Source organism: Scomber japonicus, chromosome 23 (assembly GCF_027409825.1).
Source record: "Scomber japonicus isolate fScoJap1 chromosome 23, fScoJap1.pri, whole genome shotgun sequence".
In the NCBI taxonomy this organism is placed as follows: Eukaryota; Metazoa; Chordata; class Actinopteri; order Scombriformes; family Scombridae; genus Scomber; species Scomber japonicus.
The window spans coordinates 11057961-11080389 of NC_070600.1; the positions used below are offsets into that span (position 1 = coordinate 11057961).

Sequence of the window (22429 nt, forward strand, 5' to 3'; positions counted from 1 at the left end):
TTTGAGCTATCATTTGTTTATAGGAAGGAATAGCTGCCTTCTTTTTTTTTAAACCCCGGAAAAGGCTTTAAATAATCCCCAACTCTACAATAAATTTTATACAGCAGAGGTTGTTTAAAAATGTAGCTCTATTCTTTGTCTGAGAATTTTTTTTTCACACAGAAAAGGGACTCACATTGTTTATTGATGAGGCACAACCTGTATGACTGGGCAGGATGACAGTTCTCTCTTTTTCCTGTTGCTCTTTTGCTTCCTCAGCTGGACCAAAACTTGGAAGTGAAACAGTCTGAAGCCGTCTGCTGACTACATACAGTATTTATCACAGACAGAGCTGGAGGGGTGTGTGTGTGTGTGTGTGTGTGTGTGAGTGTGTGTGAGTGTGTGTGAGTGTGTGTGTGTGTGTGTGTGTGTGTGTGTGTCACCTGTGGCTGTTGGTCATGACCAGACTGTCTGGCTGGCTGCTGGTCTCTTCGCTTTCCCTGCTCTTCATCCTCTCTTGGCGTGCCCTGCGCCTCCTTTCGCGGGCCGCCTCCTCCTCATCGTCGTCATTCTTTGCCAACCTGAAAAAAAAAGAAAAGAAAAGAAAGAGAAAATGAGCAGACAAAAGAGACACGATCAACCCTTCATCTTGTGCCTCCTACTTCCCGTCCTCAATTTAGCTCAACAGTCAGAAACTTCAAAATCGTATAACACTGGACTGTAATCATCACAGTGACCAAACCTGATGGATTTGTCTGGAGTGTTTTTTGTGCTCTTTTTCTCCTATTAAGCTGACCTGTCAACTGTGCAACAACCAATACTTCTTATCGCTGCTGCAGTTTTCACGAGCTGATAAAAACTCAGTCTACAGACATGGCTTGGCTGAGGATAAGACAGAGTCAGAAAAACACTGCTTCTGGCCCACACATTGTATTGGTCTGGTCAATGTTGAAATAAAACAAACTTGGAGAGATATGTGTGTGTGTGTGTGTGTGTGTGTGTGTGCGCGCGTCAGTGTAATTGTGCTCTGCAAAACCACCACTAGTCTTAAAAGTTTATATTTCTATGGGGAATTTAATACCACATTAACTTAGATCTGGAAAGTCACATTTTTGCTGATACACTCATTTCCACACAAATATCTCCTACCGAGTTCAAAGGTATACCTTTTCATTTTGAGTAATACGCTCATTTGCTTTCTTGTGGGGAGTTAGATGAGGAGATTGATACCTCATGATAACTCATGTTGTACTGTAAAAAATTAAGTGACAGCCAAGAGATGGTTAGCTTAGCATACACACTGGAAACAGAGTGAAATAGCTAGCCTGGCTCTATCCAAAGCTAACAAAATCTGCCTGCAATACCTCTATAGCTCATAATTTAACACTTTATATATGGTTTGACAAAAAGAAGTGTATCAGTAAATATTCTGAGGTGCTAGTATGCATTTTTTTAACCTTTTACCCCCCCTACTTCCAGTCTTTGTGCTAAAATAACTCATTGCTAACTGTAGCTAGCATCTAAGACAATCAGAATTAAGGAACTGCCTCTAGTCTCACTGTCTCGCTCTGACATTAACAAAAATATTGTCAAAAAGGTTGGGATCTATGAACTCAAACTACTTCAATAGAGCAAAATCCAAAGCAGGCATACTGTGAGATTATGCACGTCTTTATTAAATGCAGTGGTTTAAATGGTGGGTGCGGCTGAATGCAACACAACTCCATTGTTTATAATTCAGTTGGCTACTGAGCTACTGTATTTATGTGCTTAAATTTGATTGAAAGCAAGAAGTTGAAGCCTTTCTCTGGTGCTGGTCCAAAGTCATTCTGAGAAATAGAGGAAGGTTAGAAGTAGACAGGTTGAAGGAAAGAGGTTACACCCAAAAAATAACACTACTTTTGACAGTGAAATACATTACATTATTAGCAATAAGAATACAGTTACCATCACAAAATGTCCAATGTCGCAAGAGTGAAATTTTCCTTTTCTTTTAACGAAACAAATCATTTCCCGAGCTGCTGTGTTTCTGGCCACCTGACATCTATGAACTCGGCTCCATGCTTGATCTGTGTTGCCCCGACTGACCTTTACACTCCCACCACTAACCACATGCCTAGCTACCTAACATCAGTACAGCCTTTGAGGTCAGCCAGCGAAGCATGCTATTGCATGTTAATTGCAACATGTGTGGTGAGCCGAGCTAAAGCTGCTTGGGTTTATATGAGGTTTTACAGCTTGTGAACAACAGTTTCCCTCATCCTTTCCTTCCCCTCCGCTGTTCCCCCACCTCCCGTTTCTTTCTCTCAAATGAAGAATGTTGTCATAACAGAACAGATGAATCTGTTAACGCCCAAGCTTGACCTAGGGGACGGTGACATCAGTGACGTCAGGCAATGCTTTACATGTGTGCATGTGTGTGCTTAGTCCAGATAATTCAGCAAAATTGGTCAAATCCAGATGGAACTTTAAGTCTTAAAGAAATAAATTTCTCCTCCTCATACCGCCTTTTTTTCAATTTCATTCATATTCCATCAAATTCAATTGAGTCCCCGAGCAGCGGAAAGTACATTAACCCTTAATTTAAATGCCAGAATGATATGTTGTTTTGGTGAACTAAAAAAAGTTGCTAAATGACTGCCTTAACTCCCAGAGGACTGTGTTGTCCCAGAAACAGCGCCAAATGTCATGAGAAAGAGAAAATGACAACATCTAAAAATGGAACAAAAGGGTCCGTGGTGGTGGTGACGATGACATTGTCAGGGTTAAAGATTCCTCAGTAGGAGAGAAGAACAAACTCCTAAAAGCTGAATTAGCATTCCTGTCAATCACAACCTTGGCTGGAGTCACACACACACACAACCAAAGTCCTGATTTAATATCCCTTTCCTTAGGCCCCAAACTCTATCAGCATACTGACACAGAAATATGGGGAGTGGTGGAAAGGAAGGTGGGGAAGGGGGGGGAGAAAGAGCAAGTGAAATTGAGAGCGAGAGTAAAGAGGAGAAGTGAGAAATGAAAAACGAGAAAGGAAAGGGTGTGCACGATAATGGAAAAAGGAGTAATCTGCAGATTTGATCATAGACGACACCCTTTCCTGCCCAGAGTGATGTGTAACTGCAGTTATAAGCTGCAGTGTGTCTATCAATGTATACTATACAACAGATGCTCTTTCCTTGGGTGTCCAAGTAATGTAACATGTAAAGATATAACTTTACAAACCAAAATGTGATTTCCATATGGTAGCTATTATGCATCTGGAAATGGAATAATAAGCTTTCTTATACATGTGTATAAATTGTTAAAAAAAAAAATTCACACACTGAAGCATTCTGTATTTCACAACGCAATTGTCTTCATGGACAGCACAGGAACACAAAACATGGCCATCAGCAACCCTATTAGGGAGTAATATGTCTAAATATTTTCTCTACAGCAAAATATCTCAGAAATGTCAGTGAAAACAATTTGGGAGAAGCCCATGAGAAAAGACTTCTTCACCCCTCCTCGGTAAGAGGGGGACAGAGGAAGACGAGTAAAGGAGAGAGAGAGAGAGAAAAAGAAGAAAAAGCTGAGAGGGGGAGGAGAGAGGAATTGGAGGAAGAGATGGAGAGGGATAGGAGGGAAAGAGGGTGGGGGCTTACTCTGTCAGAAATGCTGACCCATTCCCACGCTGGCCTCTGTGGACTATTTCCCTTCCTACTGCCGGCCCAAAGAACCACAACGTACCCCGTCTGTCTCTCTTCCCCACCCTTTGCTCTGCTGGGCCAGCTCCAAGAATACACCATGTTAGCCATGATAGAATTCCCCGAGCTTGCATTTATTCTTACTCACAGATGAAGCAGCAGCAAAGCACGAATACAGAACATAAAAACCAAATTGTGCACTTTTTTGTGGACAGTAAGCAACAAGTAACAATAGCAAAAGTGCTATCCAAGTTGATGTGGAGAGCGCATAACTGACATACGTGGCTGCCTCTCCCTCTCTATCTCTCCGTTTCTCCCTCTTCCTGTCAGAACTAAGGTTTACGATGCAGCACTGGGTCATGTTTAGAACGGTCCATTCACCCGGGGCGGGGATGTTTGGCATGGCTCATTCACGGAGGATGGGTGTTATTTCCTCGGCCCTTCCTGGTCTCTCAAGCGGACACAGATGTAAAAAAGGAAAGAGGATGAGGAGAAGAGGAGGAGTCAGAAGAGAGGGATGAGGAGAACGAGGGGCTGAAGGCTAAAGTGGAAGAGCAGGATCAAAAGGAAGAAGTGAGGGGGGGAGGTGAGAGGGAGGGAAGGTATAGGGGAAAAGGAATAGGAGTGAGAGAAGGATAAGGATAAGAGGAGCAAAGGGTTAAAACTGAAGGTGGAAGAAGAAGAAAGACAAGGCATGGGGAGGTTAAGATGGAGGAGGCAAGAGAAGAGAAGAAGGAGGAGATGAAGGAGAGGGAGGAGGAAGAAAAAAAGGATTAGGGAAGATGATGCTGGACAAGGGGAGGTCCTAGAGTATAAATGGAGTATGACATGAAAGAGGAGAAGGAGGAAGAGTAGTGGCATGAGATAGAGACAGATGATGGAAATAAAAACCAAACACTTCCTAAAAAGGACACCAAAGAAACCTGTTGTTTCCATAATTAACAATGGGCGGCTTTAGATTCAACGTTGCCTTAATAAGCTATGTTCAGAATGAGCTATTTGACATAATGACTCACCATTGTGTTCATGCAGAATACCTACTCAATGAAATGATGAAGAGCTCCAGCTGCATTTTGCAGGGAGTAGCAACAGTTTTGTTGTAAACTATGCATACTGTTATAAAAGAAGATTATTTTTAGCTGTGGCAGATACTCTTTGGTCACTGAATCGACTGGGGAAATTCCACATCCATGTGCTCTCTTTTTGGGAAGAATGGGGAAAAAAAAGTCGTTGAGACATTCCAGTGTAAGTGACTGTGTCTGTGTGTGTGTGTGTGTGTGTGTGTGTGTGTGTGTGTGTGTGGATGAACAGAAATACACTCCAGCATTGATGAAGAGCATGAGTGAGTGTGAGAAACCTCAGCAGAACAGAGCTACAAGTCAATCGAAGCCCATGGTGCACCTCTATGTCAACAATCATTTTCTTACATCTATAACTGAGGCTGATGTAAGACAGAACAGGGGAGGCATGGCTGATCTCCACGAACACACACACACACACACACACACACACACACACACACACACCCCAATACACACACACCAACACAATTACACACATTCGCACTCGGTTGTAGATCAGAAAAGTGAATGGAGCTTGTCAAACCTTCATCACCTGATGCCGATCCAAACATATACACGCACTTACAGTAAAGTGAGCACCCTGATGGTTAACTGCACGCATGCACTCATCCTAACTGCACACATGCACACACTGGCATGCACATACATAGCGCACACAGGTCCCAGCACGAGACACATATATCAAACTAGCACACAAACACATACACACACACTATCTCACTGTCCCAGCATGTAGGAAACAGCTCATGGAGACCTGGCCAGTAAACACTTATAATAGCCAGGAATTTGGCATTTCTACAGCCGTTATTATATGGCCCCAAACTCTCCCTGCGTTCTCCGTCTTCTCACAGCGTGCTCAGTGATGGTTGAATGGAAGCAGGCCAACGAGACAACATGTGGTTTTGACTAGTCCAACCAAGAGGGGCATGTAAATATTGATTGTTTCAATATATTGGCAGAGATGGAAACAATGTAGATGCAATCTTTTATCAATAACAGGAGTGGCATGTCGCCTGCCAGCTGAAATGATTGCCGCTCGGACCAAATAAACAGTCATGGACAAACTCCTGCCGAGCTGAAAATGTAAATGTCGAAGGCGCTTACCGACCTTACTCTTTTTTTTTCACTCTCGCTCCATTTCTCTTTCAGTCTCCATCTCCACTTTGCCCTCTATGTCAGCTCTCCTTAGTGTGTATTTTCTGCCAAATTCCATCGTCTCCATGTAACATAAACACTGCAAAACTGCATAAATAATTCTAGCAGTGACGGCTTCATGGAGGTTTTACTCTGCAAAACTGAACAAATGTATTAACCTTCAATTCAATCAGCTAGTTAGAGTGCATCTGAAGGAAAATGGGACATGGAAGACTAAAAGAGGTACAATCTAAAAGGAGAATACTGCATCACTGTAAGAGCAACAGGAAGAAAATGTAGTTGGGAGCATTTTAGTGTCTTTGAGCACTTTGTTTTGGTTTTCTGGATCGCAAAATCAACCTAATTTCGAAGATTAGTTGGTGAACATTGGTGGGCCCCCTACACTACACTCTTTAAATTCTTAGCTATCAGTGAGTTCAGTTTGTAAGACAACAGTGAGTTTCCATAGAATACCCTTGCAGAAATTATTTTCACAAGGGTACAAGGGACATCTATTTTCAATGTCTGAATGACTGACTTCCCCCTGAATTGTATTACTGTGAGAATCTACTACAGTATTGTGGATAGTGTGCCCTCCATGTTCCTGGATACAAATGCTATTCTGCCTTGAGCAAAAAGGCTTTGTTCATCAATAAGGTAAATGCGACTCACGTATTCTTTGTGTCATAAAAAAGAATTATCACAGAAACATCTATGTATTCGGTAGTGTCTGCTTGTTTTTCAGCAGAAATGGAGTAACTGGCTCTAATAAAAGACTTCTCAGGAATACATCAAACAGGCAAGTGACCTTGACCAGTATCTGCATTCACATCAACCTCATCCTTAATTGGAAGAAGAGTTGCAGCACAGATGAAGAGACTTTAGTGAAAAGGCCCTATAAAAAGCCTTGGCAGACCATGTATCAAGTTCTCACAATAAAAAGCCCTTTTTACTATTTTTGATTACTGCACTTGGCGTGTTACCACTCAATCAATTGGTTGGAATGAACTTCAGTTTAATCAATTTCTTCCATTGAGTCAAGGGGAGTTCACATGGCCACGTTATCCAGGAGAGAAAATTGGAAAAAAGGGAGGGAGGCCATGATTGAAAATTCCCACTTAAAGGTCATCACATTGCTTATCTGATTGCTTATCAACCTTTTTTCTTTGAGTCCTGGGTCGGGAAGCCAATATTTGCTGAGCAATGTTTTTAAAGACCCGGAAAAAAGGTCCTGTGCTATTAAAGCAGCGCTGGCTCCCTCTGGTTCCAACTTGGCATGAACATCAGAGGAGGTGTGCTGTGCATTGACAACTAGAGCTTCATTACACAACACAGGCTGCTCCCTCAGCCAAGGAATTCTTCACACAAGCTAAGTAGTAAGATCTTACGTAAATGACAGCAATGTAAACTGTGGCTTGCAACTACAAATGAAGCAGTTGGGAAATCCTGGAGCACCAATCTGCAGGTGTCAATAAAAAAAAGACAACTAAATGGGTCTTACCGTTCGGCCTCCAGGCGCATCTCCTCCCTCTTCTGCCTCCTCAGCTCCCGACGCCTCTCAAAGTCCATTTCCTCCATGGTTGTGCCCTTAAGGATGACAACACCAAACACAAACATGGTAATTAACTCAATTTCTGGAAGGACTAAACAGTAAACATTGAGTCATTAAAGTGTCCAAAGGGGGCAAAATGCTTGCTCAACTGTCAAACTAAAGAGCTCATGTTCACATTTTTTGGTATTTTTTCAAAAATACCAAATAAGTACAATCCATCCATTCACACATCGTACTGACCTGGTATGTGTAGTCACATTTTTGTGTTTAGAAGCCTCAGTAAGGTGACAAACAATGTGGCTACAATCTAGGCCCACAAACTCTCTAGGCAGAAAATGAAAGAAAAGAAAGGAAAGGATAGAAAGAGAGGAAGGACAAGCCACCACAGGATGTTCACTCAATCAGTTAAGGGCATTCTCACTAAAAATACCCCGTTAGGGTACGTGACTGGCTGTGCTGTGAGGACTGAGACCACCCAGGAGCTGCTGAGCCTCCCATCATACATCTACGATCCCCGCTAAACCACCACCAACATCTACTGTAGACTGGAGCAGAGCAAACATGCAATAACTAAGCAACTGAGTGAAAAAGATAAAGTGACATGACCGCTCCTGATTTGACAGAACATTTAAATACTATAGTGAGTATCCAATAGTGCCAATTCTAGTTTGGTACAAGATGGAATTGAAAAGCAACAAGTAATATGTGCAGACAAAGAGGAGAAGCAAAGGAGGGACTGTGGCTGTCATACCTTGTATTAGCCTTCAATGTCTTTTCCTTCACACCATACCAGCATCTCACAATACCAATACAAAGGAGAGATACAATGCAACGTCTGGTAATAGTCTCCCACAGTCCGGCCACAGCTGACAGAAAAGGCAAATGCCTGCTCCTTCCCCTCCCTGCGAGTTGTCCCTCCCTCCATCCCTCAGTGACCTCCTTCCTTCTTTCCCTGAGTTTAACCCCCCACTTCCCCCCTCCCTCCCTCCTCTGTCCCGTCTCTCCTTTTCTCCCTATCTGTACTACTAACTTTCCCTGCGTTGTTTTTCCTGTGAGATATCAGAACTTGGCTAAACTCTCCTCTCGGACATGACTCGGCTCTTGAGTCCCCACTTCCTGTGTGCTATAACCATGTTTGCTGCTCGCTTTTTTCTTCTCTCTTCAGTCCCATGAAGAAGGAATCAAGGAGGAACATATGTATGCACACAAGAATGTATGTGAAGCGTTACAGGATGTGCATTTACACGCATGCACCCACACTGATAAGCATACTAATGAGCACACAGATGCCCACTTATAAGCATAAACACACGTGGACAAGGATATACAAACACAGAAGAGAAACTCTTCCCCTCACCTACCCACCCCCACCCCCAACACCAAGTCCACCCCACCCCACCCCACTGCATCTTCTCACCGAGGCTCCTCCTCCCTATGTGCCTGTACAGTAAACACAGTCTTGGCTCCCAGCTATTACACTCTGAGGAGGGAGAGATATTTTAAACACCACAAGAATTCACTCCCTATGTTTGGATGCACAGTTTGTGTCATTTGTGAAACAGGAGGGGCGGGAGAAGGGGGTTGGGGGGGTGCACTTGCATGTGGGGCTATTCAGACGACCGTAATTAAGACGAAATGAGAGCAATAACTAAAACCGACAAGGCCTCCAAACATAACCAGTCTAATCACATACTTCCTAGAACCAGCGACGCCAAGGGAGACAAAGTTATTAGTAATGCAAGCACGGCAGCATATAAATTTGGAGTTATTGTTGCAAATAATGCATGATTTATGCGGCACTGAGAACTATGTTTTCATTTGGTGTTCAATTAAACACTTTGTACAAAAGCGGGTTATAGATCATTTTGAAAAACGTGTCATTTACTTTTACAAAATGATCACTTCAGTGAAAGTAGGTATAAAATTTGGTCTGTCAACAAAATGATTACAGAGTGGATAGTTTATGCAAGACTTAACATGAATAATAAACCTACAGGAGATAAAGTTTAAAGCTGGTATATGATGTATGAATTGCTCTGTTCAGTGAATGGAGCCTCTGCATGGGGGAACGTCAGACGTGGGGCACAAGAGGAAGCATGTGGCTTGTAGTAAAAGGCCCTTGGTAAGATGTAGCAATGTGTACTGTTGTGTATATCACTGAAGGGACCACCCACACTTTGCAAAAGCTAACAGAGGCAGAACGAGAGAAAAACAGCATTCCATGAAGTTGCACACCCGGAATCACAAGTTTGTGACATTTTCAGACTTTTTAACAAGTTCAGCTTTTTCTTCTTCTATCCTTTGCTGCATCAGTCCATTTATTCCACCATTTAACTCTTATACCTGCATCCATCTGTTGCACCCTTCCTTCTTAACCCGTCTCTCTTCCCCTACCCCCCCACCCCTCCCTTTCTCTTTCTCTGTCTGCCTCAACCTTCTACAATGGCTATAATGACACATTTACCAGTCAAATTACTACCTGTCAAGACTGCCAGACCCTGGCACAGGATCCAGTGTCTAAGTGCCAGCCTCTTAAAAAGCCTTAAAAGCCAAGTTGATATTATCCTGACAGCCACTGGGATTACACCTCTTTATAATGCCTCTGTCTTCTCACGAAGTCTTGAGTTAAAAGCACCAAAACAATGGGCCCCTATCGGCCAAATGAGGCACAAAGTAGATCAAGAAAAAGTCTGGGAGTAGGGCTGGAGAAAAAGTATGGGCTAGCAGCACATCTATTTTTGGCTTTGGTGAAATGTTCCTAACGCTGGCTTACCATTCTGTGAGAAGAGAAGAGTGCAGTTTTTTGGTCAGATCTGTTACTGTGATACTCACGGCAACTATCCCATCGCAACCTTTAGACAAACACATTAATCTCCACATTATGGTTATGGAGCTATGCAAAAAATGCTCCTATTTAACCTCTGATTTTCACAGAGGGGACTTGAAAGAACCTCCAAATTACTCATTCACATGCCAGTTAAAAACAACTTCTCCTTTGGATCTTTTGCGTGCTTTGGTTGTTGAACAAAGGGAATTAATGAGAGGATAAACAAGTAAAAACTAGCTTAGCGTAAGTTATTTGCTCACCAGCTGTGAGCATGGCAAATAATGGAACAATGGGGACTTGTTACAGCTGGTAGTTACAAGGCTGCTACAGTCACATGTAGCTTCAAGTTGGAAAATGGCCTTTATAATAGTTGTAAATTGTATCCAGTCCTTACTGCTAACATTACTTAGTACGTCTGAAACAAACATGTTGCGACATGAGTTATCTTTTCGCCAAAGTCAATACGATTCATCCCCTGGGAACCATAAATGTCTATACCAAAAATTGTGTTGAACTGTCTTATAAAAGTTTCGGTATTTCACTGATAATGAAATTTACTGGTGCCACCTGCTGGCGGTGCTAAATCAAAAGTCGGGAGATCAGCACATTTTTACGATCCATCCTCTGGGCACCATGCATGTCAAAATGTTATGGCAATCCATCCAATAGCTGTTGAAATATTTCCATCTGGACCAAAGCGATGAACGAGCTGACGTACCAATGTTGCTATGTCTACACCTAATCTGCTATAGTAGCATTTCTGACACCAATATTGAATTTGTCTTCAAATGTCTGAATTGTCTTTCACCCAGTTTGTTATAAAAACTAGGGCAAATCGGGTGTGAGACTGAAAATTTAACTGCCACCAATAGAAATTCTGGTTTATATATTTACATTTCTAGGTTTCATCCATTGATTCCCATTCAAGTAGAAAATTAAAGAGCAAGAACATCAAAGGGTGCCAACAGAAACCACTGTCTGCATTTGCCATATTTGTCTAAAAAGAAGGAACGGTGAATTATTATTAGGGTTGTGTTTATAGAGCAGGACAGAAAAGCGAATGATACAGATACTGCCATTGGAGGAGAAGAGAGGCAGAGTTATACGTCTTTGCATCTGCGGAGTCACAGCTGTGCAGCTGTCCAGGTGAATGGAGGCATTCCAGTATTCTGAAATGTGAAAAGCACTGGCACAACACCTGGCCTATCTCGTCTTTGTGTCAATGCAGAATGACATTTTGTCCCCCTCCCATGGTTGGTAGGTACGTGAACTCATGAGCTACTTCCAGTCTTTTACTAGCCACACATCCTTTATTTTTTCAGATCTAGTAACTGCCTTCAGAGACCAGATAACAATGAAAAAAGTATGTTCTGACTGTTGCAAATTGATATCCAATCATATAATAAAAAATGTCAAATATCATTGAAAAGTGTGGAATAGGCTGTATATTGAAGGATAAGGCCTCAATGAAGCTTTTGCCAAGTGGAAGGATTTCAGTATTTTGACATACGCTGTGCTCAACTATCAAAGTTCAGTCAGCCAGTCAACTAAAATTTTAAGGTTTCTAGTCAAAAGCTGTAGCGGATGAAAATGCAATTGCCTCCGTATACTGACAAATTTGAGGCTTTACTGTAACAACAGATTTGCCTCTTTTCAAATGCTGTCAGATGTCTTCCAGAATGGCTCTCACACACTGCCTCTCTCTCCGTCGTCGCCTTAGCTTAAAGGTACTCTACTGAGCTTTCTTGTAAACGAACAGTTATGGTCACATGCAGTGTTTGTTTTCTTTAATCAAACTGCATTACGTGTATCCTTGAGGCCTAATTAACATATTGAAGACATTCACTTACATAAAAAACAAACCCAAAAACACAATAAATAAACATTTGCAAAGCTGATTTTCTTGCATTGTTTACAACCTTGTTTGTCTATCTGCAGTCTTGCAACCGCACACCCCAACCCCCCTCTCATATAATAAAGTGGGTGTGTCATGTAGATACCGCCAGTCCGCAGATAGCCCTACTTGATGTTTGCTAGCTTGTTGGTGAATTGCTGTGTTCCCTTGCACATTACTGCCACCAACTGTTGATGAGTGGAACAGCGTTGAACTGTTGGCAGGAATGTGTACGGTCTCAGCTGCCAGCTCATGAACATAGATCATTAATATACTAACAGACAGCAACAACAGGGCTATAAAACTGCATATAAAGATGGAAAAAAAAGATTGACATAGTATTTCTAGAGAGAAGTTGATGATTTTTAAATTGGGAATTACAGTCAAGATCGTCAACAGCATTGCACTTTAAGGTACTTCCACATTATCTTCAGCCTAAAGTCACGTTTCTGATTTGATACAGCACGTCAACCTTATTGCCAATTTGCTCCAGTGGCTAACTGCAGTAGTGCATGGACAGAATGAGATGAATATTGTGAGTCATGTGGGATAGAAGGAAAAAAAGACAGACAGAGAGAAATCTACTGGTAAGAGTGTAAGATAAGATATACTGGTAATGTATTCTGGCATATCATTTTATGATGATTTTATCACATAGATAAAGCTTCTGCAGTAAAACAGGGAGGAAGAGAGAAATAAAGAGAGACAGATACTGCATGCCTGTAGGTAGTGCACACTAACAGCTGTTTTGGCTGGGGCTCTGGAGACAGTTTGAGTTGGGTAAACCTAATGTTTTCTGCAGGGGTAAGGAGTCTCATGAGACTAGTCTGACAGGGTGTTTAAAATATGTTCAGGCTGTGTGTGAGGGTGTGTGCATCATTGATAAACTATATTTAACAAACAGGATTTGTATTTGTTAATATGTTTTGGGTATTTCCATAAACGTGAGTGTGAAAGTCTGCAGATGTGTGCAGAGGAAGTACATGCAGCGTACATATACAAATGAGCGCACTGCTTTTACAACTGTAATACTGCAAATACTCAAGCCACTAAAAGTGTAGTATGCGCCTGTTTATGGTATAGTAAATGTGTGTACATGTGTGATATCCATCACCACCTACAGAGCTGTGTTTGGAAAGCTGGCTTCGTGGTTGTGGTTCTCTGTGCTATGTGTCTCCTCTCACACGTCCAGGCCTCGGCAGCATTAACACGATTTCAGTCCCAGGATGCAGAGCGGCTGTGGATGCGTATTCATAAATTCACTGGAGCTTTTTTGGCACAACCAAGGCCAAGAATTTCTCTTTTTCTTTCCATCCCTGCTCGTCCTTCTCTCAGCTTCATCTGTCATCTAGGGTATCGCTTTTCTCTGTCTGACTTTTAGAGGCCGACCGATACATTGGCAAGATGATATATCAACTGCTTTTACCTTACAACAGATATACTGGTGTTTCTGTGAGCCAATGAAAAACAATTATTGTTTCAACAAGAACTCGATTTAAAGCTGCACCAGCCAACATTTTTATATGAACAATGGATAAAGTGACTATGTGTAATGTGAAAAAGGTTGCTCGTTCTGACAGACCCACATAGATTTATCACGCCACTCTGCAGTTTATCTCCCCTCTACGGAGCATTTTAGTGTCTTTCAGCCCACAGCGTTAAGTGTTTTGGTTCAGTCTCATTTCCATCAGCTACTTCCAGCAAAAACGCTCAGTTTAACTCACTGTAACCCAACAAACAACAGACAAAGCTAGTGACTAGCTGTTGACCATAGTGGAGCATTTAGCTTTTAAAAAGCAAGATATATATATAAAAGATCCTTTTATGCTTTTTTTCAGCAAAAAAATGTCCCACTCAGTACATATTTTGCCTTTCAAAAACAAGTTAAAGGCACCCTAATCAAAAATAATTGCTTACATTTAACATTACAAAAGTGATATCAGTTGATATATTTAGCATATCAGCATCAGCCTGAAAAATCCAGTATCGGTCGGACTCTACTGTCTTTACCCAGTTGTATTGCATTTCTCTCTCACCCTTTCCTCACTGTGTCTTTTCCTCTTGGCCCACAATACGGCAGTTTAGCCAACAGCTGCAGACTACGTGTTCAGCTAAAATATGAAGAGACACTTGATTAGTAAGAATTTAGGTTAGTACTCAGTTTAAATTTTATAGGATTCACCCATGTCCAAGTGACCAGCTTCTTTTGTGTATCTGCATCTGTCTGCATCTGCATGCCACAGTGTGAATATCAACCACAGTAGCTTGTGGTTAGGCTGTCAAAGCCCAGGTCTTAAGCTGTGTCTATAGCATCAGAGCTCAGCTCAATCTCAATACCATCTGCTTTCCGCTCACACTCTATCTCTTCCAAAACAAATTTTTAAAAAGTGTGGCTTCGGCTCGAATGAGGAAAAATTTCACCGAGCATGAGCAGCTGACATTCATAGACAAACCTGAGAAGCTAATGCCACTCTGGCACGAGAAATGCAGCGGGATAACATGCCGACGTTTTTGAGGGTAAGGGCAGGAGATGGGCTCTGGATTTTGAATGCCTCAGATGCACTGTCATCAGTGACTTCAGATTTGGCCATCATACACAATCTTCCCTCAAATCGCCCTACAATCTCCCTTATGCTGACTTTGGCTGTCAGCAGGAAGACGAACCAGCTAGGGGAAACTTCACACCAGTTGTAGGGAAAAGACCTGAAGGTTAAAGATGTTAAGTTTCCATTTGGTGAGGAAAATCGAGACTCCTGCATTCCCAGACAATGGTTCACATTCTATAACACCTCTCAGTGCCATGTGAATCATACACAGAGAGACAGACTGACTGAAGTTATCTGTTCTCTCTCTCACACTCACACTCACACACACACACACACACAGAGCCAAGAAAATCTCAATGGAATACCTTGGATGCATTATACTTTACAGGGTGCTGGCAGGCTACACTAAGCACTGCTGGGATTAACCAATGACTGAATTTATCACTGAGTCAGTGACCCAAAAGATCAAATGTAAAACCAAACTAGCAATTGAACAGCATCAAAACTGTAGTATTGAACATATGGTTTCAAATTTAAGTATCTCTCTAACTTTAGCATCGATGACTGAATGAGCCATACAACATTGAAAGTTGGGAAGAAAAACATTCTTAGTTAATATTCTTTTCAGAGTTGAACACTTCAAAAACGTCTATGGGTGTGGTTTGTGATGGTCAAACAGTGATGGTCAAACAGTGATGGTCAAATAGTGATGTGGACACAAGCAAACAAACACACAGCAGATTTGAATTCAAGTATTGCAAAAACTCTGATTGGTCCACAGTTATAAAATACATGACATCATCTTTTTCCAACTGAGCGCCACCCACTTTAAAAGACTAAAACTTCAAACTTTAGCTAAAAACCTTTTAAAGGATAATTCCTGTCATACGATTGTACTCACCAAGGTAAATTCTGAGATTTCGAAATGAAACAAAATCACTTTAAAGTTCTTCCACCGGGTCATAAAACATGGTTTAACACAACCCCAGGTTAGATAGACTTATTGGCTAAGAAAATGAGTGCCAGTGGTACAATTATGACCCAAACTATCATCATTATTATTATTATTAGAAACACTTAAAAATATTTCTAGGTTCAACTTTGAACTTCAATACTATTTTTTGTTTTCTAAAATGTTGGCTTAGTTACAAGAAGTCTGATTGTCTGACTGCTTGTGTTTCTTGGCCCATTTCACCTTTATTGTAGTGATGCCTCCACTATCCCACATCTCTAGTAATTACTTATCATAGCCAATGCGTGTTGTGATATGCTCGTGATAATAAATAGCATTTGTTTCAATTATTTTTCAAAGTGACGAATCCCTCTTGGAAAGGAAGCTGTAGCTCGATACTTTCTAAGCTCTGTGTTGCCCTGATAAAAACAAATGACTCTCTATGTTGCATTCTTGGATCCTGTGTTTTATTTTCCACTGTCAGCAAGATAACCTTCCTAGACTTTGAGCACACTGTCATCTGTCGTATATTTAGACTGTGACTCACCGTTCTTTTAATATCTTCTTCTCTCACGGTCCCACACATGGAGGGAGTTTGAGGAGCTTCCCTTCTCACTGCTCATCACGCTTTACGCTTTACATGTTCAATCTGAAGGTATTATTATGACCTTTCTCTCCTGCCGGGAGACAGCTGAAAACACCTGCACATCACCAGCCAGCGTTCCCCTTCAGGCAGAGCGTGTGTTTATGTGTTCTTAAACCTCTCGCTTGACGCTAAGTCACACTTAAATTGCTATAAAAACATTACCCCAGCATGCCATAGCCATCATCGCAATCTTGCAGCTTTTCCACAGCAGGTTTTAGTGCACAGGTGCTCCTTTTAAACTGCAACCATTTGGTCTTTATTTTAATTTCTAAAGCAATCTAACTAAATCCAGCTTCAGCAAGTTGCTTGGAGCATTTTAAAGTTCACCCAGCTAAGATGATAAATTCTTATTTGTCAGCTGCTGATCCAATTTACCAAATTAAATAACAGTCCAAGAGGAGTCGATATAGCCGTTGGCTGCAAAAGACGGGTTGTAAAACACTGTCTTATTTACAAATGTTGATTTTAAGAAGGAAAGGACATTTACATTAGGAGTTGGATTCTTACTGCCCAAATCATAAATAATACTGTGAAAAGGAAACTTTTTCTTCCTTAATCATTTACTTTTAAAAGGCTTGTGTCCCTTTTTTAAAAGTGCACTTTCAGATGCTGCACCCACAGTCAGGCAGAATAGGAGAAAAAGCATTCCAAAAAGTACAAATCCCACACAAAATAGGGATGTTTGTACGGCATCAAAAGGCTACTGCTCACTGGCGGTGCTCCATATGACCAAATATGGAAGGAAAAAATGCTGCCTTTTCCCGTAACCAAACTGGGAAGAAGAAAAAAAAAAGGGAAGGTTTTCTTGCATGCTGTGTGCACAGCGAGATAGAGCTCTCACACTCACTACACAGTGGCCACAGAGTTGGCTCTCCCTCAAAACAGCATGACTGATGGCGATGTTGGACCTGCCGTGACATCTCGGTGAACACTGTCAGACACACACACACACACACACACACACATTCACGTACACACCTGCACGACTAAAGAGTCATGAAAGAGAGGCACACCAATCTTTTCACTGCGCTGACATTTCATTTTTAAACACACACAAAAGCTTTCTTCACTTTCACATATGAGCTCTATGCTGTAGTCTCAGCAGTGCACTTTGAGTTGGAGCCCCCTGGAAGGGAACATTCCTCTCGCTGAAAAAGCTGCCGTCTCAAACGCCACAGTCCTCTGCTTAAGTTAGAAACGGTTTGTTTATTTGGCCCCCCTCGCTATATGGAGCGGCTCTGACATTCTCCTGCCGCTGCTGCATTGCAAAAAAAAAAAGAAATGTCTGCGGGCACGTCATTTCACAAGAAACTTATCACATTATCTGGGACAGATTTTTGGAGTGCTTTTGAGCTGCCAGCACTGGAGCAAAACTGCTGGGAGACGGAAAAAAAACCCCTCTCTGCAGTCAACGCAGAACAAAGTAATAAATAAAGAGACTTGTGCTTCTGTTTTTACAAAAACTGTCCGGATCAACAAGTCACTGAACCCCTGAATTCCATCTGAAAGGAAAAGCTTTTGGAAAATACGCCTATTTGCTTCCTTGCCTAGGGTTAGTTGAGAAGATTAATACAATTCTCGCATCTGTACGCTAAATAAGAAGCTCATAAAAGTTCCACTAGCCTCTGAAAACGACTGATTAAGTTGAACAAACAAGTGAATTATCTTAATAAAGACAATACTGTACAATACAAAACCATACATAAACAATTCCTGCTCTTTCATTCTCTTGTTTGCTCAGGATCCAGGTGCTTTTAGCTTTCAGCACTGCAGCAGCTCTTATGTGAGCGCCTCCTTTGAAATAATACATTAAGATATTTGCTGCAAATATCTAGAATGTCAAATAGTCTCAGTAAACATGCACCTCTGCACTTGCATGTGTGACATTAAAAGCCTGTTTTGTAATTCAACAAGGTCATAACAGTCAAGCCTTCTATCTTTTTTTCATTGTTAGGCAAATATTGTACTGTATAGAGCAAAACTAACTAGTCTTTAATTATATTTACAAAGATAGGACAAATGAATAAATAAATCCATTTTTCCATATCATTTTCCTGTCACAGCAAACTGCATTTATGATGACTACACAAGGACGTGATCATGGAGTCTCTCAGTACCTTAGGGTGCACTGTGACATCTTTAAAGTCTATTAAACAGGATCGTAAATAAGTAATGACAGACAGCTGCTGAATGAAGCCACAGACGAAGTTGATAGTAATCTCAATACACTGCAAAAAAAACAAAAAAAACATCTAGCCAAGTCATTTAACTGTTTTAAAACCCAATTTTAAACCAGTGAGAAACTGTGCAAGAGAAGTGATGTGACTTCATCAGTTTTAAATGCAAATCAACAGTCTAATCTGTTCTCTTCTGCTTCTTTTTAATAATGAAACTTTTGTCTCTCATTGTAAACAAAAGAATAAGATTTCTAGTGTGAACAACAAGAACATGTGACATGCCATGAATCCTTCCCTCACCCATCTCTCACATTCATTTCCAAGGAAAAAGCAGTCTCCTCTTGTTCCTTCAGGACAGCCCCGTTTTGACACCAGCCTTCTGTCAGAGTAAATGAGGCCCGGGCAGGAGTCTGTGTCTCCTCAACAGGACATTAATCTGCTACTAGTGAGCTGACCAGGGAGACTAGTGGAACCAGAGTGCTGATATATGGTGGGTTTTAGTCTAAGCACTGCTACTGCCGACACCACAGCTAGAGAACAGTTTATCCAGCTGATGGCAATAAAGCAGAATCGAACGGAAAAGGGTAAAAACAGGTCGGAGCAGAACAGAAATAACCTCTCCTACACGTTAAAGACCTTGCTTTCTTTCAAATCTGTGAGGGAAGGAGCATTTTTTTCCTTATAACCAGGCAACGTTAAGATTACAGCTTCAATCACTGCAAAATAGCATGTCTGGCTGAATGACCCTCAGGCTGGATTTTGAACTTGTACCCTTTTAATAAGTGTAAGTCACTTGAGAAATCCATTAAAGCTCAGTGACTAAAATGTAAACGTATACATGATTAGCATGATCTACAGCAGCCCACAGACTCTGATATATGGTTAATAACATGACATGCTGGAAACATTAAGTAGTACATAAAAATGTATTTCTCATAAAGCTTGAGAGGTTCCTGATGTGTTTTCTCTATGGTAAAAAAAAAAAAAAAAAAAAAGGGAAAGAGAATGGATCTGCTGAACAATTGTGACACGCTTCCTATAAAAAGCCACGTTTCTGGTGTGGTGGACGTGTGGCTCTTCGTGGCCAGAGAGGAATTACACTTTGGTGAGGGAAAGCAGAGGAAATCGGAAGGATGAAAAAAAAAGAAGAAAGAAAAAAATATAAACGGTCGAGTGATTTATGTGGCTGACTCAAACCGCACTAGGAGAACGTCTTCCATTATACCTTACATGGAAACATACATGAGGGTAGAGTGAGGCTAAAAAGCATGATGCAATGCCCTCGCGCACCCAAAGCCTGTTGAAAACATGACAGCTGAGTGCAAACTCTGACAAAAAGTTTGCCTTTTTTGCACATGCATCACAGGCCCATTTCAGGAAAACACACACACACACACACACACACAGAGAAAAAAAAAAATCACTCGCACAGAGGACGTATTTATTTAAATCTCTCCAAAATGTCATAAATCTTTATCTTTCTTGCCTTGTTTTAACACACAAGTCAGTAAATCACACGGTGGAATGCCAATTTTTTGAAGTGCGCTGCGAGGCTTTTCAAGGGTATTAGATGACAAGGTATTTTTCAAAATAAGGAGCCGCATTCCTGGAGAGAGATAGGAGGAGATTAAGGAGCGAGGTGGGTTGTGGGTGGGGGTGGCGGGCGAGCAAGATGACTTGACCAAGAGGGTCTATTACTCACAGTGGATGCGGAGCTATCCCCTGACAGTGCTTTCGGCTCAGCTGTATTGGTGGTAGTTGGGGAGTTTTTTCAGGGAACAAACAGACAAGACACACGCTGCCCACATACAGCCAGAAAAAAAATGATAATAGATAACCTCCACTGTTTTTGTTTTAATCCTATGACTCTCTCTCTCTCACTGCTTTCGTGTGGCCCTGACATGTTCTCAGTGGATTCATGCGGGTCCGAGTCATTCAATGGTGGATGTGCTGCTGGTACTCCTCAGCCAGGTGTGGAAACTAAAAGGTGTGTCTGAGCAGTGCCCTCAGTAGAAAGGTGATTAATGGGAATCAGACTAAGAGAAGATAACTGCCATTTGTAAGGTAAAAGATGACACTGCACACTGTCTGTCACTCTACACTGTGGAGGTTTCCTTTAAACAATCAGTTATATTTAACATTATGTATTCCTCACCTAAGCCTATTGTGAGTAACCTTCTAGCACTAAAGCAGTGTACTTATTTTATTTTTGATGGGTTTTTGCTAGGTGTGTGTTCTCAAAGTAAGAAATTAGCCTTGAAGCCTAAAAAAAAACATTTCCTTTCTCATAAAACGATTCCAAAGCAGATATTTAGAACATTTTGAAACCTGCATTCTTTACACCAACTAGCAGTCTTGCTCTTCCCCTGCCATTTGTGCATAATTACATGTGTTGGTACATTACCGCCACCAACTGTTGATCAGTAGAATAACGTGAATTCATCTGCATCTCGTTTCGTCCAAGTCACTAGGAACAGCACTCGGCTGTGAGAGGATTTTGGCGAAGAGGCTGCAGTTGATATTGCAGGTCAAGCAATGCACACTGGGCCAAAAGAACATACTCCCACATGCAATCGTTACAAAAAAGACAGCTGTAAAATAATTCTAACTGTCACAAACACCCCAAAATGACTCTTTGTCTTATCAAAATTTGATCCAATAAATTCAGTAAGAGCCAAATCATCTCCCTGACATGAATACCCCATTTACTCTTGGTATTAACAGGCCATCTGTATATCCGGATAACTTGTCTGGATAAGGGAAAATATGCTGTTTGGGCCTAAAAATGCAGAGGACTGAGAAAGCCTCAAAGACCTTTTTTGGCACATGTAGCTAGTGAGCAACTTTCATTTATATATAATGAGGCATTATTCATTCCAGTTCTCTTACAACAGCCACATACAGTTCTTCATGTTTTATGGCTTGCATGCACCACATAGTTGCATTAGTATACCACTCTCTAAAGTAGGCAGCCATTAGTACTGTGTTGTCTTAAAAAAATTCAGCCTCAGGGTTAAGGCACCAACCATGTACCGCAATGTCTCTGGTTTGTATCTAGCCGCAGACCCTTTGTTGCATGTCACTTCCATCTCTCAGCCCCCTTATTTTCTGTCATCTCTCTGCTGTCCCTATCTAATAAAGGCATAAAAATGTCCAAACAGTATTGGAAAAATCAATACTGCTTTAGTTTGCTCTAGGAGATAGGATTCAATACTGAACTTCATGACTTTTACAGCAATACTTCTTCCCAAGTGTAAGCCGGTACAAATTGAGTGCGTGAACAGCACATGGAAGACAATACTGTAGTTACAAGAAGAAGAAGAAGGAATGTAATAGAAAAAGCCAGAGCATAGCGCCTGACAAAGGACTGCAGAAGTCAGCAGAAAAATTCAGTGGAGTAAACCAGTTCTAATCCCAGTCCACCTTCAGTGGTTGACAGATTTGGTGCCAGAAATAAGAAATATGGACCTTTTTCATTTAGACAAAGATGAACACCAAACAAACCTAGCATACCCCTGTGCAAAGTTCGCTTTTTTCTATCTTGTGGTGGTTTGTAGTATGACAGTTGAACCTATTTAAGCATTAGCGTTGCTTTTGACTCAGCGGATGCACATTCTCTAAGTGAGCTCACCTCTCCATCCAAAAAATACATTCCACTCTTCTCATAGCTCAAATCATTTCAGGGCTCTACAGGGCTAAAGTTCACTAGCTTTACTAGATCTCATTTTCGTGCATGGCTGTGCTGGCTGTTATTATTAGCGTGGCAGCCAGCCAGTGAGCATCTTGTGCAGGTACATGTCTACTATCCCCCTGAAACCCCCCTCAAGGTGAAAGGCGCAAGCTGCAGTCTTTAATTTGTAAGTAGACAGAAGGTTATGTATGTCATCTTATACTATGCACTCACTGCAGGTGTGTTGGTACTATGTTCATTGCTTCTGTCAGTTTAGGGGCCAA

General features: G+C 41.4%; 1 protein-coding gene across 5 annotated transcripts in view; it reads right to left on the reverse strand.

Annotated features, from left to right (window-relative positions):
* cald1a (caldesmon 1a) overlaps window positions 1-22429 on the reverse strand; it is a 51728-nt gene that overhangs the window by 19576 nt on the left and 9723 nt on the right. For 4 of the 5 annotated variants that reach the window (XR_008320832.1, XM_053313927.1, XM_053313926.1 and 1 more), the window contains exons 2-3: window positions 7383-7468; window positions 423-560 (exon numbers count right to left, since the gene is read on the reverse strand). Coding sequence is in view for 4 of the 5 variants with exons in the window: in XM_053313927.1 (XP_053169902.1) it covers window positions 423-560; window positions 7383-7459 (215 nt within the window). In the remaining variant the exon portion in view is untranslated. Of the gene's footprint in view, window positions 1-422; window positions 561-7382; window positions 7469-8184; window positions 8323-22429 lie in introns of those variants that run through there. The other variant, XM_053313925.1, reaches the window with a different exon arrangement.